At 42.7% G+C, this 14,815-nt stretch overlaps 1 protein-coding gene across 1 annotated transcript in view; it reads right to left on the minus strand.

The window, feature by feature from the left end:
- Positions 1-10,869, minus strand: part of GLS (glutaminase) — a 68,392-nt gene extending 57,523 nt beyond the window's left edge. Inside the window, exons 1-3 of the mRNA XM_074144943.1 lie at positions 10,458-10,869; positions 2,140-2,236; positions 1,399-1,520 (exon numbers count right to left, since the gene is read on the minus strand). Coding sequence (XP_074001044.1) covers positions 1,399-1,520; positions 2,140-2,236; positions 10,458-10,801 — 563 coding nt within the window. The 5' untranslated portion in view covers positions 10,802-10,869. The remainder of the gene's footprint in view (positions 1-1,398; positions 1,521-2,139; positions 2,237-10,457) is intronic.
- Positions 10,870-14,815: the final 3,946 nt, after the last annotated feature.

A 14,815-nucleotide genomic window follows, 5' to 3' on the forward strand; every position in this document is an offset into this window, starting at 1 on the left:
AGATCCTAGAGATATGACGTAAACACAGGCATTATAATCTCCAGCTCTCTAATTAGCAATCACTTGTCCTTTTTTAAACATAGAGCCCTTGCCTAAAACATAATTCATAGTTTACTATTACAAACAAGCCTTCTAGTATAAATGAAATGCACAATAGCAAAAGCATCTCCTTTCCAATCCAACCATACACCCAGGAAGGTTTCTCACTCTTACAATCTAGAGCTTTTACTGTGCTGACAAATAACCAGTGAAGACCCGGTCTTGAACTTAAATACAGGAATAAAGTTAGTCCATGTTGTACCTTTAAGAAGTATCCCACATTTGATTAAGGATTTGACTTGTTTGTTATTTTGTCACACACACATTCATTTTTTCTCAGTGTACTTTCAAAAATGTTTATATATATTTAAAAATATATAACATGTATAGTTTGTGTTTATATAAGTTATGTAAATATGTAATATAGTATAAGCATACACTGTATACTATATATTTTATATACTTAGATGTATATAATATGTAAACACACCTTTTTATATACATATATATATTTTAAATTGTAACTGAGAGGAAACAGCACATGTCAAAATGTGCTATTTTGACAAAAGGATACTCTTCAGCAAAGAACCAAGTTTTAGATATTATGTAATTTACCCCATAAATGGAATAAAAATATAGACTCAAAAATAAGTCCACAAATTTCATTTCATGATTTAAGAAATGAAATTCAAGCTTTTGGCAGACAAAAACTCTAAGTAGAGGAGCAAAGGAATAGGCTTGGAATGAACTGAAGACAACCTGAACAGTGCTTCTATTGTTCAGCTAACTGACCACAGACTTTTCTTAAAGAAAAAAAAAAAAAAAACAGTATCACTAAAATATTGCACATAAGTCTTTTCCAAAACAGTGTCTATACTGTTTTGAGAGTCCAACTGCTCTCATGTCTACATATCTTGAAAGTTAACTTCACTCTATTTACTTAATTTTAGAATTAACTACATAGATACTCTGAACATTTCACTACAAAGAAGCAGCATCCTGAACTTCAGATTAAAAACTGAGGATGCAGCAAGAGAGAAGCTTTGTGTACTCATACTAAATACTCCATGCTGCATCAATTAATTTATTTGGCACCTGATCAAGAGCTGCAGTATGGGGTCAGACACACAGGCAAACAACCTTGATACAATAAACTCTTGTGGAGATCACACAATCTGTCTGCTGCATGAAACCAGAGAACAAACTCATATGAAAATAGCATCAGTAGGAGCGTGTTTGATTCCCTTTCTAATTACACATTGATTTATGTACCTTATGTCTCTCCTAAGACAGCAGTCAGTAACACACAGACACCATTCATTCAGAATTATACAGTTACGTTATTGACAGAAAGTTTACTTTTTAAAAAGGTCTTTGTCCAGCATAACACCATCTGAAGTTGTTTGAAGGGTCAGTCTTAACATATCCATGCACTCTTTCAATCGGGGATCAGATGTACGTAATCCTGTAGATTTGAGTGCCTATTATAATAAAACAGTAATTACTAAAATGAAAAAATACGCTTTTATAATCAAGTTCTCTACTGTTTGGTCTCATTTATCAAGATAAGCAACATCTGCCACTGCATTATCAATACAGAGACATTTTGACACCTTATTGATCCCTATATTTAGAATGTCAAAAATAACCTTGTAGTACTTTGCTTTCATACAGCATTCTGGAACAGTAAACTTACAGTTATGAATTTATTAACTGGGGGGGGGGGTGGGTGTGTGTGTGTGTGTGTGCCATTTCCTTCTGCCATTTTGGCTGCGTCTGATGTTAAAGAATTAATGTCATTTGAAATCCACAGTGGTTCAACTACATTTTACATAAGTGCAAATACTACCCAGCCCTGCCATAGACACAGATGCTTTCAAGCATTCTCTTTTGCACAGCTAAGAAGCGAATAACAATACTAGTACACTCATTCTCTTAATTGCAGGAACAGTGTTGGGAGGGGGGGAAAATAGCTACATTCTTTGCTGCAGCTAGCCATGTATAACAGAAATTCTTTGCTTTGTATTCTTGCATTTAGAATGTTAAAAATAACCTTGTAGTAGTTTGCTTTCATACAGCATTCTGGAACAGTAAACTTACAGTTATGAATTTATGAACTGGTATTTTTTCTTGTCCTTCTGCAATAGTATAGAAAAGTAGATCTTCCAAGCTGGGAAGGAGACCTTGCTTCACTTTACTGAAACAAAACAAAAAAATAATCATACATGCATAGATTACTTTAGTGCATATTTTTATTTATACACATTTTTGCATTATTCACAAGGAAACACACTGTCACTACTACCATTAATTTCAAAGAACGCTTTGAACACAAAGCTTAATTCAGCTTTAAGTAGGAAAAAAACAGTACTGTTAGAGGTAGCACACATATACTTCACAATAGCAAACACTTAACTGCAACAGTCATGTTTTTACTGACATACTTTTATTGCTAGGATTATATTTAGAATTTTTTTGGAGCGGATTCATCATGTTTCTCTCAACGTTACAGAGGAGACACATGTTACTTGCATGGAAGTATTTATAGGACTCAAAGACCTACGTGCCTCACAATAAAGCCAGAAGAGCAGACTGACCCAAAGGTTCCACAGGCGACAGAAAGTAAAGAGATGATTAATGTGTATTATTTTCTACAAAATAGTCCTGATTTTAGGAACTCCCAGGAACCCTAAAGCCCTTGTCCTTCTAGAAGCTTATGGAAGCCTCAACAGTTACAGGGAAAGCAAGCAAAGCCATCTGCAGCACAGTACAGTAACCTGAACCAGCTCTGGCACCAGAAGCAGTAACTTTCATCATACATACTTAAAGTTAACGAGCAGTTTAGATACATCTTTAATGTATCTGCTATGTTCATCAATGTAAATACACTGGCTCTCCAAGCAGTCCATGTGTTAACTATTTTACTCTGAGATATGCTTCCTGTGTGCCTGAATTTTTTTGTAACTTACATCTCTGTTTTAAGTGACATGTGAAGGAAACCTACCAGATTAAGTATGAAGAAGGATTAAGCATCAAGATTCCAAGGACAAAGATGTAATACTGACAGCTATCCCTCAAAGCCTTTGGAAGTTCTCTAAAAGTTTAACCTCAGAGTTTTGCCTTTCCTTGGTATTCCAAAGGACCCAGCAAGTTTTTACTCAGCTCTTTACGCCTTCAAGTACGGCATGGAAGAATACAGCAGGAACATACACTTCCAAACTGCAAGAGGCACAGATAGCAAAGGGCTTCCGATCAATTCTTTTAGTCCCTTGAAGTGCTTACGTGTGTTTCTAGACAAAGTCAGTTTAGAGAAAACCAATGTTCTGCTGTTTGACAAGCAAAAATAAATAAAGCAAAACAGTTTTCTACTAAACATAGACATAAACTAACTAAAAAGCAGAGCATGCAGTCTTACATGACTTTAGCACTCAATTTTAAAGCTCGGTCTTATGAACTAACATGAACTAACTAACTTTGTTACTATACTGTAATATATAAAAGTTATTGCCCAAAAGTAGAACGTTCAGTGCTAATTTATCTATTTTTATACATTCATGCATGTATGTACCAAAAAAGCAGGTATATATTCTAGTCATGAAAGTTATCACAAGATTAGTAATTCTTTGAATATCAGCACTCATGGTTATAAGTACAAAAATAAAATACTACAATGAAGGACAGAGTCTAGGTAGGCCAATGCAATCTTACAGACTAACATTTAATCCTCCCTCCTCTCCCAATACTAGCTTACTCTAGCTCAACAACAGCCAGATTTATGATTAATAAAAATCTGATTATATCCAAATACTCTTTTAAATTTAAGACAACCTTTAGATAGCACTCGCCTCCCTCCTTTCCTCATAACTAGCAGTGAAAACCAGTAGTAAAAATCTCACTTCTCATTTTCCAATTTATTTAAAACACTGTACTTACATACTAGGAACAGAAGACAGCTTTGTAAGCCAACAGAACTTCCCTTGTCTTTCAGTCTGGATTTTTTTTTTTTTTAAATGATGCTGGCTGACTAATGCACAGACAGGCAGGCAATTCAACCAAGACAAGCACTTGCAACTACCTCAAGCAAATCACTGAACGCTCTTTTTCCTAAAGAAAATTCAAGTCTTCCACACAGCACATGGCGCTTTCAATCTTTTGAGAACAGTGTGTCCAGTCAAGCCAACACAACCAGAACTACTAACATACCAAGAAAGGCTTCATCCTGTAACCGCATCCTAACTCTGCAGCTAGGTACTTTGTTTTTAAAGCTATGCTGAGTTACATAGTCTACACCCCTACATTCTCCCCATTTACACAGAGCATGTAACTAAGTTCCCCAGAGCGTCGAGATTTCATGTTTTAAGGAATGTCTGCTACAGAGCTCGTTACTGGATTGCTGAAGGTCTGACAGAGGGAACTTCCAAATTTCACTTTGACAAATCAAGCCAGCAAACACACTGAGAAATTTTAACTCATAACCTATTTAATTACGAGATTCTGAACCATTACTCAGAATTTTACAGCTGCTCCAGATGTGGAATTTCTATCTGGAAAGGGTGCAGGAAAAAAAACCTCAGACATTTGACCAAGATTTTTATCTGCCTCTTTAATACATGAAAATCTTACAGAGAGATGTGCACCTTTCGCAGCATAAATTCTCTCTTGACATAGTTTCCATATCTTTCACATCTGCTGCTGTTCAATATTGGGTCAGTCAGCCTAATTTAACAATGGATCTGCAGACTGCCAAAGCAAAGAGGATAGCATTCAATATATTTACAGAAAATTGCTCTTTGTCAAACAGTCCATCTTTTGATAAAGATATCAGCTAAATAGAGGTGGAAAGGCTTGCTCTGCAGTTTATCAGGTCAGTGATGTCAGTAACTAATGTTTGCTTAACCTAAAAGCTATGTTTTGGCACCGTGAGCACACTTAAACCGTGTGCTGAACAGTAAAAAGCTGTTTTTCAGGTCAGGGAACTTGCAATTTCCACAGTTGAATTAAAGTGGAAATTCCAGTTTATTCCATTTCATGAATAATGACTTTTGATACTTATTTCCCTTCTTTAAAAAAAATTAAAAAATTAAGCACTGGACTATTACACAACTAGACTTCTTCAGTGGTACACTAACCTATGGGCTAGAATAACGGCTGATGTTCCCCACTGCTCTTTAAATATAAACAGAAAGCAGGAATTCCAAGCACAAGGACTTTGCTGTCCATAATGTTCCTTCCTTCACCTCTTCCTTCTGCATCAGCACAATGCTTATACCAGATTCCACAGAGGCGTTCATTTTAACAAAAGCTGAATTATAATTTCTACAACATAAAAGAGATTAAATTTCAAATATAGGGAAACACTTCTACTTTGTACTTTAAGATGTAACTGGCAAAATGCAGAACAGGATTTATAGAACAAAAGATATAAAGATGTGATACTGCTAGTAATAGTTAAAAGCTCATTATTAACGATAAGACACCAGTCATAAAAATACAAGGTCACAACAACTGTTACAAACAACAGTCCCTCAGGGTCTGTATTGAGACCAGTACTGTTCAATATCTTCATCGATGACATAGTGGGATCAAGTGCATCCTCAGCAAGTTTGCAGATGACACCAAGCTGAGTGGTGCAGTTGACACACCTGAGGGACTGGATGCCATCCAGAGGGACCTGAACAAGCTCACGCAGTGGACCCAAGTGAATCACATGAGGTTCAACAAGGCCAAGGGCAGGGTCCTGCACCTGGGTTGGGGCAACCCTGGTATCAATACAGGCTGGGGGATGAAGGGATTGAGAGCAGCCCTGCCAATAAGGACGTGGGGTACTGGTGGATGAAAAGCTGGACAAGAGCCAACAATATGTGCTCCCAGCCCAGAAAGCCAACCGTATCCTGCACTGGATGAAAAGAAGCGTGGCCACCAGGTGAAGGGAGCTGATCCTACCCCTCTACTCTGCTCCAGTAAGACCCCACCTGGAGTCCTGCGTCAAGCTCTGGAGCCCTCAGCACAGGAAGGACATGGACCTGTTGGAGCCAGTCCAGAGGAGGGCCACAAAGATGATCAGAGGGTTGGAGCACCTCTCCTATGAGGACAGGCTGAGAGAGTTGGGATTGTTCAGCCTGGAGAAAAGAAGGCTCCAGGAAGACCTTACTGTGGTCTTTCAGGACTTAAAGGGGGCTTATAAGATAGACAGGGACAGACTTTTTAGCAGGGCCTGTTGCGATAGGACAAGGGGTAATGGTTTTAAACTAAAAGAGGGCAGATTTAGACTAGATATAAGGAATAAATATTTTACGATGAGGGTGGTGAAACCCTGACCCAGGTTGCCCAGAGAAGTGGTAGATGCCCCATCCCTGGAAACATTCAGGCTCAGGCTGGATGGGGCTCTGAGCAATCTGATCTAGTTGAAGATGTCCCTGCTCACTGCAGGGGGGCTGGATGAGATGACCTTTAAAGGTCCCTTCCAACCCAAACTATGATTCTATGAAAGGTGCAAGGGCTGCAGCTGGCAACCACTCTAAAACAAGCATCTTGAAGAAGTTGTCGCCATACTACAGATAACAGATCTCCAACTAAAAGACACAAACACCTGTCAAGTCACTAAACTACTTTCTGTCCACTTGCATACTTAGCCCCTCACCCCATTAACAGTGGTGGGTAACCATTTACCAGAGAACTTACCAAGATTAGACCGAAGACGGACATGTTGTAGTAGACACCGGAGTGTTTATGGTAAAAAGAAGAACTGTTGCTTCAAAACCTTAGCCTCAAAGGAATTTATGAAAGGTCTAATGAAAATGCACTTCTAACAGTTACTTGCATCTGCAAGCACTATATCCACACTCTGACATGAGTAACAGCGAGACAAACCACTGCCTGGTTACTATACAGCTATTTCTCTGGAATCTGGCCTGGGTGCAAAAGCAAAATGAATTTTAAAAAATATCTCCAGAGTTTATCCCTGTCCTTAAAAAGGATACTACCACTCCCTTGTCATTTGAAGAAAAAAAAAAAAAAAAATCAGTAAAACACTTTCGTTAACCATTTTTCTATATTCTACATACTATCCATCAGTATTGCCATTTAGCTAGACTTTAAAAATCAGGGTTGCTCACATCTTGCTACTCCCTCTCACCTTAATCAAGGCCTTTGTAATTTAGAAATAGCTTATACTAAGATACACTATGTTTGAACCTACTACTGTCCAGCATAAGATGCAAGAAGGATGCACGCTTACACTGAATGTAAAAGTGGACAATGCACAGTTATAATATAGAAGTAAACACTATCAAATATTATACAAGTTTATAACTTAGGACTCTATTGGGTTATTGTGTTTTAAGTATTTAAGCATGAACATAGATATGATTGCATTTTAATCCACAGCCTTCATTGATCAAAATTACCAGTCTACGACCACCCTGAACTCAAAATATTTAAGCTCAAATATTTTTCCTTTCCAAAATATATTGTTTCAGGTAGATACACAGAGTGAGGGCTGGATAGCAGGGATAAGGAGGTGGTGGAAGATGTTTAGGAGAAAAAACGCACAAGGGAATCTGGTTATGCAATGAGATACTAGTTATTTCATCAGCCACCAGACCTCATGATTTATTCCCTCTGTGAGGAATTCAACTGTTTTAAATTTCTGTAAAGTCTTTGCACAAAACACTTTAGGTTTTCACCTGCAACTCCTACTCTCTGTACACAAGGAATGGTAAGCAAGTAAATGAGTAAGAACATCCTAGTGCTGTCTTTTGACCCTGTAGGTTATTCCAGCATCATAGAACGATGACCTTACAACCAAATAGAAAAAAAAATCCCCCCAAACAAATATAAAAAAGAAGGCATAAAAAGTGCTATTGTCTTCCCAGTTGGGTCCACAAATTATCTGCCAAATACAAGTCAAATGTTATATACTGCTGGACATCAAAGTGCTGGAATCAGCAGAACCCACAGACTACACTGACTTAGCCCAGTTGCCAATTTAGTCCAGAAACCTGTCTTTTGAAGAACTTCACTTGTCTTTTGAATCCTGCACTCTGGCTTAACATAGCAAAGATTTCCACACGTAATGTACCATTTACAAATGCTTAAGGAAGATTTTAATGAACTTGCATTAAGAAAAGTAAGAACGAAAGTGCCCAGCAGCCTGCCTAATGTGCCATCAGGAGTTCTTGCACAGCCTGAACTGAGAAACTGTTTCCAGCTTTTCCCCTGTTCATAGCTATATGCTGTACATTTTTTATATAATTGTTCCTTGTTCATCTTGCAGTAAGGCTCAAAGAACAAGCATCTGACTTCCAAATACATCCTTCTGTCAAAAGCCAAAAATTATTAAAAGTGTATAACTGGTTTGTGACTACATAGCTTTACCAGACGTACTAGAAATTATAGTATTTCCCTAACTGATGCTAGTTGTAGGAAGCTGTTCTAAAGGCTGTTTAAGGAAATGTCATCTCTTTAATAAATCACCTTCACAACATCTTCAAAAACTCCTCACAGTTGGCATACTGGTTTTTCCTAAGTTTTTAATGGTACTGTCTGTATTTCTCATTGAAAACGGAAGTACAGCCTTTATAAACCACACCTGCCTGAGCCACAGCTGAGTAATATTCTGTTCTGACACATTATGTATAAAGCTAATTCAAAAAGACTTCATATATGTTGAACAATAGTATAAATATAATAAAAATACACGATTGTGTACTATATTTTACATGGTTATATAACCTGACATACATGTATTTTTAAGGCATTTGACAGCAGAAATGATAAGTGATGCTTTTAAAGTAGACTATATCCCATTGGAACAAAAAGCTGGAACCAAGCTGAGCAGCTAAGACATTTGGTGGGAGAAAGGTGAAAAGAAGATTTTTTTCCCCACCTGCCATGTCGAAGGAGTCGAAGTTCATGCTTAAAAAAAAAAAAAAAAAAAACCACACCACAAAAAACCCCCAAAACTCAAAAGCAGAACTATTAACAAGCTAAGGGCTGAAGCCTTCCAGACTGGCCTCGTGGAATCTTTTCTAGACTTCCTCTTAGCATTAGCCTAAGAGAGACTTTGTTCAGTGTTAAAACAGGGCCTTATTTCCTCTGCCTTTTGCTTTTTTCATCTAGGTTATAAGCATAGTAAGGCCTGGAAAAGCAGCTTGGTTTTAGATTTTAATTATGCCGCCCCATAAGGGGTGCAAAGACGACACATGAGCTGCCTACAGAAGAGTCAAGCGTCATGTTCCAAACACAAAGAAAGGAGATGGGTCTTCATAGGGCTTGCAGTTAAGCTGTCAAACTTCTTGTCAAAGGCTATGAGAGATATCAGAAGTGTATCCAGGTTCAAACAAGCAACTGGCAAACTATCAGATGGAGAGGCGGGAAATGAACAAGACTTTTTCAAGACCTGCATAATGCTGAGGACTAATAGAGAGTACTAAGAACCATCAGTCCATTTACTACATCATTATACTCTATCCCCAGTATCCACTACTAGGCATTATCAGCGTCACAAACTGGAGCTGATACATCTGTCCCTGAGTAATTTTTTAAATAATATTTCGGGTTCTAAGTGAAGGAATATTAACTTCATAAACATATACAGTCTTATCAGTCTATTACCTACATGTACCTTTATCACTGAGGGACAAATTAGGACCTCTCGGCACAGGGCCACGTTCAGTAGCAGCTATGAAGGTTTGTACACACCGCTCACGGGCAGCAATATCTGTCCCTGACTGCACTAGATGTAGACGTGGAGAAGACAGCGCTGCAAAACTTCCAAGGCAGAACTACACACCACGTACACTGCCCTTAATAATTAATGTAAGATGACACAGCTTTCACTTCTCGTGGAAAATATTTCATGCAAGTGGCAGCGCTAGAAAAGACACGCTGATGCAGGCTGCCTCCTCCGAGCCAAAGCACAAGCTCCCCCCCAGCCTTGCATGGGAGGGCTCCCAAGCTCAAGGCGTGGACAGGACCCCTAAGCGGCGACGAGGGCAGCCCCGAGGGGCACCTACGCTCCCCGCTCACGGCTCTGTGCTTCCTTACCCCTTCCGAGCCCGTCTTTCACCACCCGCCGGACCCCGCAGAGCGCTGGCCGGGCGCCCCGACCACCCGCCCGGAAGCGGGCGGCAGCCGGGCCCGCGCGCTCCACAGGCGCGGCCCTGACAGACCCCAGCCCGCCGCCGGACCCCCCTCGCCCCGGAGCAGCGCCCTCCCTGCCGCTCGGCCCCTCGCACCTGCCGGGGAAGCGAACCCGGCGGCCTCCGCGCCCCACCCGGAGCGGCCCGGCCCCCTTCCGCAGGCACCACACGTGCGAGGGGGAAGGCGGCGCCGCTCACATGGCGCCTCCGCATCCCCTGCCGCCCGGCCCGGCCGCCCGCGCCCCGGCACGCCCCCGCCGCCCCCCTCGCACTCACTTCTCCCCCCCGCCGCCGCCTCCGGCCAGCTCCTTGCCGCCGCCGTGGTTATTGTTGTGGCCGCTGTCGGCGGGGGGCTCGCCGGGGGTGGGCGGCGGCGCCTGCGCCCCCTTCCCCGGCTCCTCCAAGGCTCCCTCCGAGCGAGTGCACAGACCCCGCGCCGAAGCTGGCGGCGGCAGCCCCGGGCCGCGGCGGGAGGCGGGCGGGCTCACGCCGAAGGCGGCCAGTGGCGGCGGGAGGCGCCTGGAGCCGGCGCCGGGACCCGGGCCACCGCCGCCGGCCGCCCCCGGCGGGCCGAGCAGCAGCAGCTCCCTCAGCAGCGCCGAGCGCCACAGCCGCATCATGCTGCGCCACTTCCCTCCGCCGACTGCCCCAGCCGCCGGCCTGCCGCGCCGATCGCGCCCCGCCGCGCCCGCCCCCGCCCGCTCCTATTGGCGGCGGCCGCCTAACTGTCAGGCAGGCGGCGCGTTCATTGGCCAGCAGGGACGCCGCTCCCGGCCGGGCCACGCCCCCGCCGCGGGACCAGCCGCCCGCGGGCCGCTGGGGTCTGGGCGCAGCCGCGGGGGGAGGCTCGCGGGAGGCGGGGGCGTGCAAGGACGCGAGGGCCGGTACCGGCCGCGGCCCCCGGGATGGAGTGGAGCCGAGCAGCGCCCCCCGCCGGCAGATGGGCGGCAGGGCCGGGCGGCGGCGCGGTGAAGGTGGCGGCGGCGGCGCGTAGCGGGCTGGGGCCGCCGTCCGCACCCGCGGTCACCCCGCCCTTCCCGCCGCCTCCATTTTCTGTCGGCCCCGGCTCCTGAGCGGGGGGAAAGTCTGAGTAACCGCCGCCCCCGCGCCGGCTGTGCGGGTGGGCCCGGCCCGTGGCCCGGCGGCGGCGGGGAAGGGGCGCGGGGCGAGCCCGGCACCTGCGGGGCGGTGCCAGGAGCGCCCGGGGGCCCCCGCGGGCCCCGTGAAAGCGCTTCCAGCGGCGCTTCCCTCCCCTGCGGCCTGTGAAGGGGTTAGAAACGGGTTGGGCTCCGGCGGTGTCAGGTTTGAGTTGCTATGGATACGGGCGATTTTTTAAAAAATCTGATGTTTATATAGGGGCGGGCGGGAGCGGGATGCTCCCGCCTCAGAGCCAACCGGGCGGCAGGGCCTACGGCGGCAGCCGGGGCTTGGGAGACAAAAGGGTGTCAGAAACACCCTTAGCGGGAAGAATGGTCCCCAAACGCCTTTGGCTGAACCCTTATATTAATGCCCGGGTCCACTAATGGTTTTCCATGCGCTTGCAGTAAAAACACAATTGCGTAGCTCACTGCCAGAACTTGCTGTGGAGGCCAAAGCGTACAACTTTAAATAAATTAAAAAAAAAAAAAAAAAAAAACAAAAAAAACAGGCAAGTAAAACATCTGGACACCTAGATGAATTGGGTGCGGCGTGTTCTTCATGTTCACGCCATTAAACATTTAATCAGCCTGAAAATTTTTCTACTGCTCACCTACAGGTCTCAGTTTGGGAACCACAGACCCATAGTAATGCAATGCCAAAGGCTGAAGTGGGAAGAGTAGCACAAGATAACCATAGGCCTTCAAGCGCAAGGTGTAAATGTCACTCCTTACGTATACTTAAGCTTCTGTCATGGCATCCCAACGTGCTGCTTGCCAGTATACAGCATCTTGGAAGTCATGGATTTTGCAGTTACTTGGTGAAACTCTTTGCTCACATAACGAGTTGCTAAATTTGTCCTAGATGAGTACAAATCTATATTAGTCAATTGTACCCGTTATGGGTAACAGTAGAAGAGGAGATCTCTTGTCATCGTACTTCATCAGTAATGCCAACATGGAAACTGGTATTTAAATTGCCACTAGCATTCTCACTTCAGGAATCATAATTTTCTGAGCAAAAAATGTAAATACTTCAGGAGTTCTGAGTCTATTACTGCTAAATTTCCTTGTGAACAATTTCCCCACGCATTGAGGTTTATTTCATTTGGTACATTTATTATGTTTGGGGGAGATAGGGGTGGAGAAGATGTAGTTCTGCATTAAAATTATCTTGCTGCACACTCTATTGGAAATGTTTTACTCTGAAGACACTGGTATTTTATTTTCCATCACCCCCCAGACTGAAAGACTCAGCCACCTAGGCATAGTAAATTGCTCTTAACCACATACAACACAGAGGGGTTTTTGTTACCTGTTTTCCATGCACCCTGAGTTTGAGATAATCACTACAAATAGGCATTGAGAATAGCCTTTGCTTATGCTTACACCCCAGCACAAATGCCCATAGGAGTTCCTTCTGCTAATAAATTGTCAAAACAGCCGTGAGAGTTTCTGGAAGCAGATTTAAAGATAGCTGATAACCTATGCCTATAAAATGAGTCTCGGCGCACCAGTGGTTTTCCTTCCCACTGAACAAGGAAACTTGAAATATCAGTGTGGGATGTGTAATCCTGGCCTACAGTTACTTCACATACAAAAATGCAAAGTACCTACAGTTCTCCCATACTTATTACATTACCTTTTATATTTCTTGGAACCGCTTCTGGATTTCCATTTGCTAAGTCTTTTTGGCAAGCCAATAACTGCCTCTTTTATCCTGCCACCCAATAATAATACCTCTCATTTTTAAATTCTGTTATGTAAAATACTCTAAAGATAGAAGTCTCTCAACCACCTTTCCCATTCTCTCTTACAGGGGCTACTGCTGTAAGACCAGAGGGAGCAAGCACGCTTCCGGTATGTGCATTTGGTCACTAATTGAACACACAGTTCTGCAGAAACTTACAAGATTCCTGGCTGATTTTTAGTGCCAAGGTGATATTTTTGGTGTGACAGCTGCTCTCTTTCACAAGCCAGCTGTTTAGCAACTGACCCCGTTCAAAAACTTGTCTAATTCATTTCTTATACTGTAGGAGGGGAAGAAGAAGAATGCAAAATACAATGATCCGTATCTTTACTTTTAGTGCTCTGGTTTCTGTTCTGAATGTTGCATATAAGGTTGTGGGAAGGAAAAGAAAAAAGTACTACATTAACAAAAATATTTGCCTCTCATGACAGTACTCCGTGTTACACATTCTTGACCCTACATGAACTCTTTAATTTTATTCATTTCCTTCCCCCCCCCCCCCCCCGCCCCCAGCCAACTTCATGGGCTATTGCCTTATTCCTTTATTTAACCTCTTAGTATCATCCTCACATGAAGTAATCTCCAAACACAAGTATTCTTCAATGAAGCTTTTCTTAAAACTCACTTCAAGAAATTAATCCTCATCTTCTCTCCCTGGAATTTCCCTTGTGTGTGTTTTAGCTCCTCAGGGCAGTAAAGGCAAGTTGCTCTGTGTGTGGAACTACAAATACGCAGCTCGGGAACAATGCAAAATGATAAATATAGTTTCAGATTCACAAAGTTCAAGGGCAATAGTGACTCATTGCCTATTCTGAGAACTTTTGCTGCATAGTTCAGGCCATCATTCCTCGCTCCTACTATGACTAAGCCTGAGAAGTTTCACCCAGTGATTCTTTCCTCTCCCAAAGGCACAGGTATAGTAGAGAGTCTTAATTTAAAGATGGAATTATTTTTTTTTACTTTTAAAATAAACCATAAGAACCATAGTAAAGATAACATCAGAAATACGTGCATTTGCTTGTGAAAAGTATTATACATTAAACCAACTCTGATTTTTGCTTTGGTCCAGGTGTTAGACTGAGCTTTCCCATACCTCAAAGAAACCCCCTTTAAACTTACCTCTTGAACAGAGTGATATTACTCATCTCTTTGGAAATAGAAGACAGGCCATCTGCTCTGCCATTCTGTGTTTCACACAGCATCCCAAGAGAAACAGAAAATTACAAAAACGGTTTCCAACACAGTGCAAAGAAATTTGAAATTAAAATTCCCTATAGCTTTTATTTTGAGTTGGTTACATAACCGACAGTAACCATAAGCCAATGGTTCTCTTTTTAATTTCCGCAGCTATACATGTACTTTTGTAAGACAAAAATTTAGAGAATTTAAGACAACATGGTTCTTCTGTAAAGGCAAAGAAAAAAAGCAAATTTTTAAAATAGGCATTATTTTTTAAGTATTTCCCTTAAGCTATATTGTAGCAAAATATTTCTAGAATCTGTCTCTAGAAATAATCCTTATATCAGAGGTTTTTCTTTCTAAAAAAGGCATAGCAGCATTAATCTTCTAGGAGAAAGGGCTCTAAAGCAGGTGGAAAGAGGTCTTCCCAGTTCAAGCACACACACTGATAACAGCTTTCAGGAAGGTTAAATCCTCCCATCAGATCGGCAGGGCAGATCTCAGATAAGCAGCAGAAATTAAGGATTATCTTGACTACGACATGAACTGTTTACTTTGCTATTTTAAAT

This window comes from Numenius arquata, chromosome 3 (genome assembly GCF_964106895.1).
Source record: "Numenius arquata chromosome 3, bNumArq3.hap1.1, whole genome shotgun sequence".
Taxonomy (NCBI): Eukaryota; Metazoa; Chordata; class Aves; order Charadriiformes; family Scolopacidae; genus Numenius; species Numenius arquata.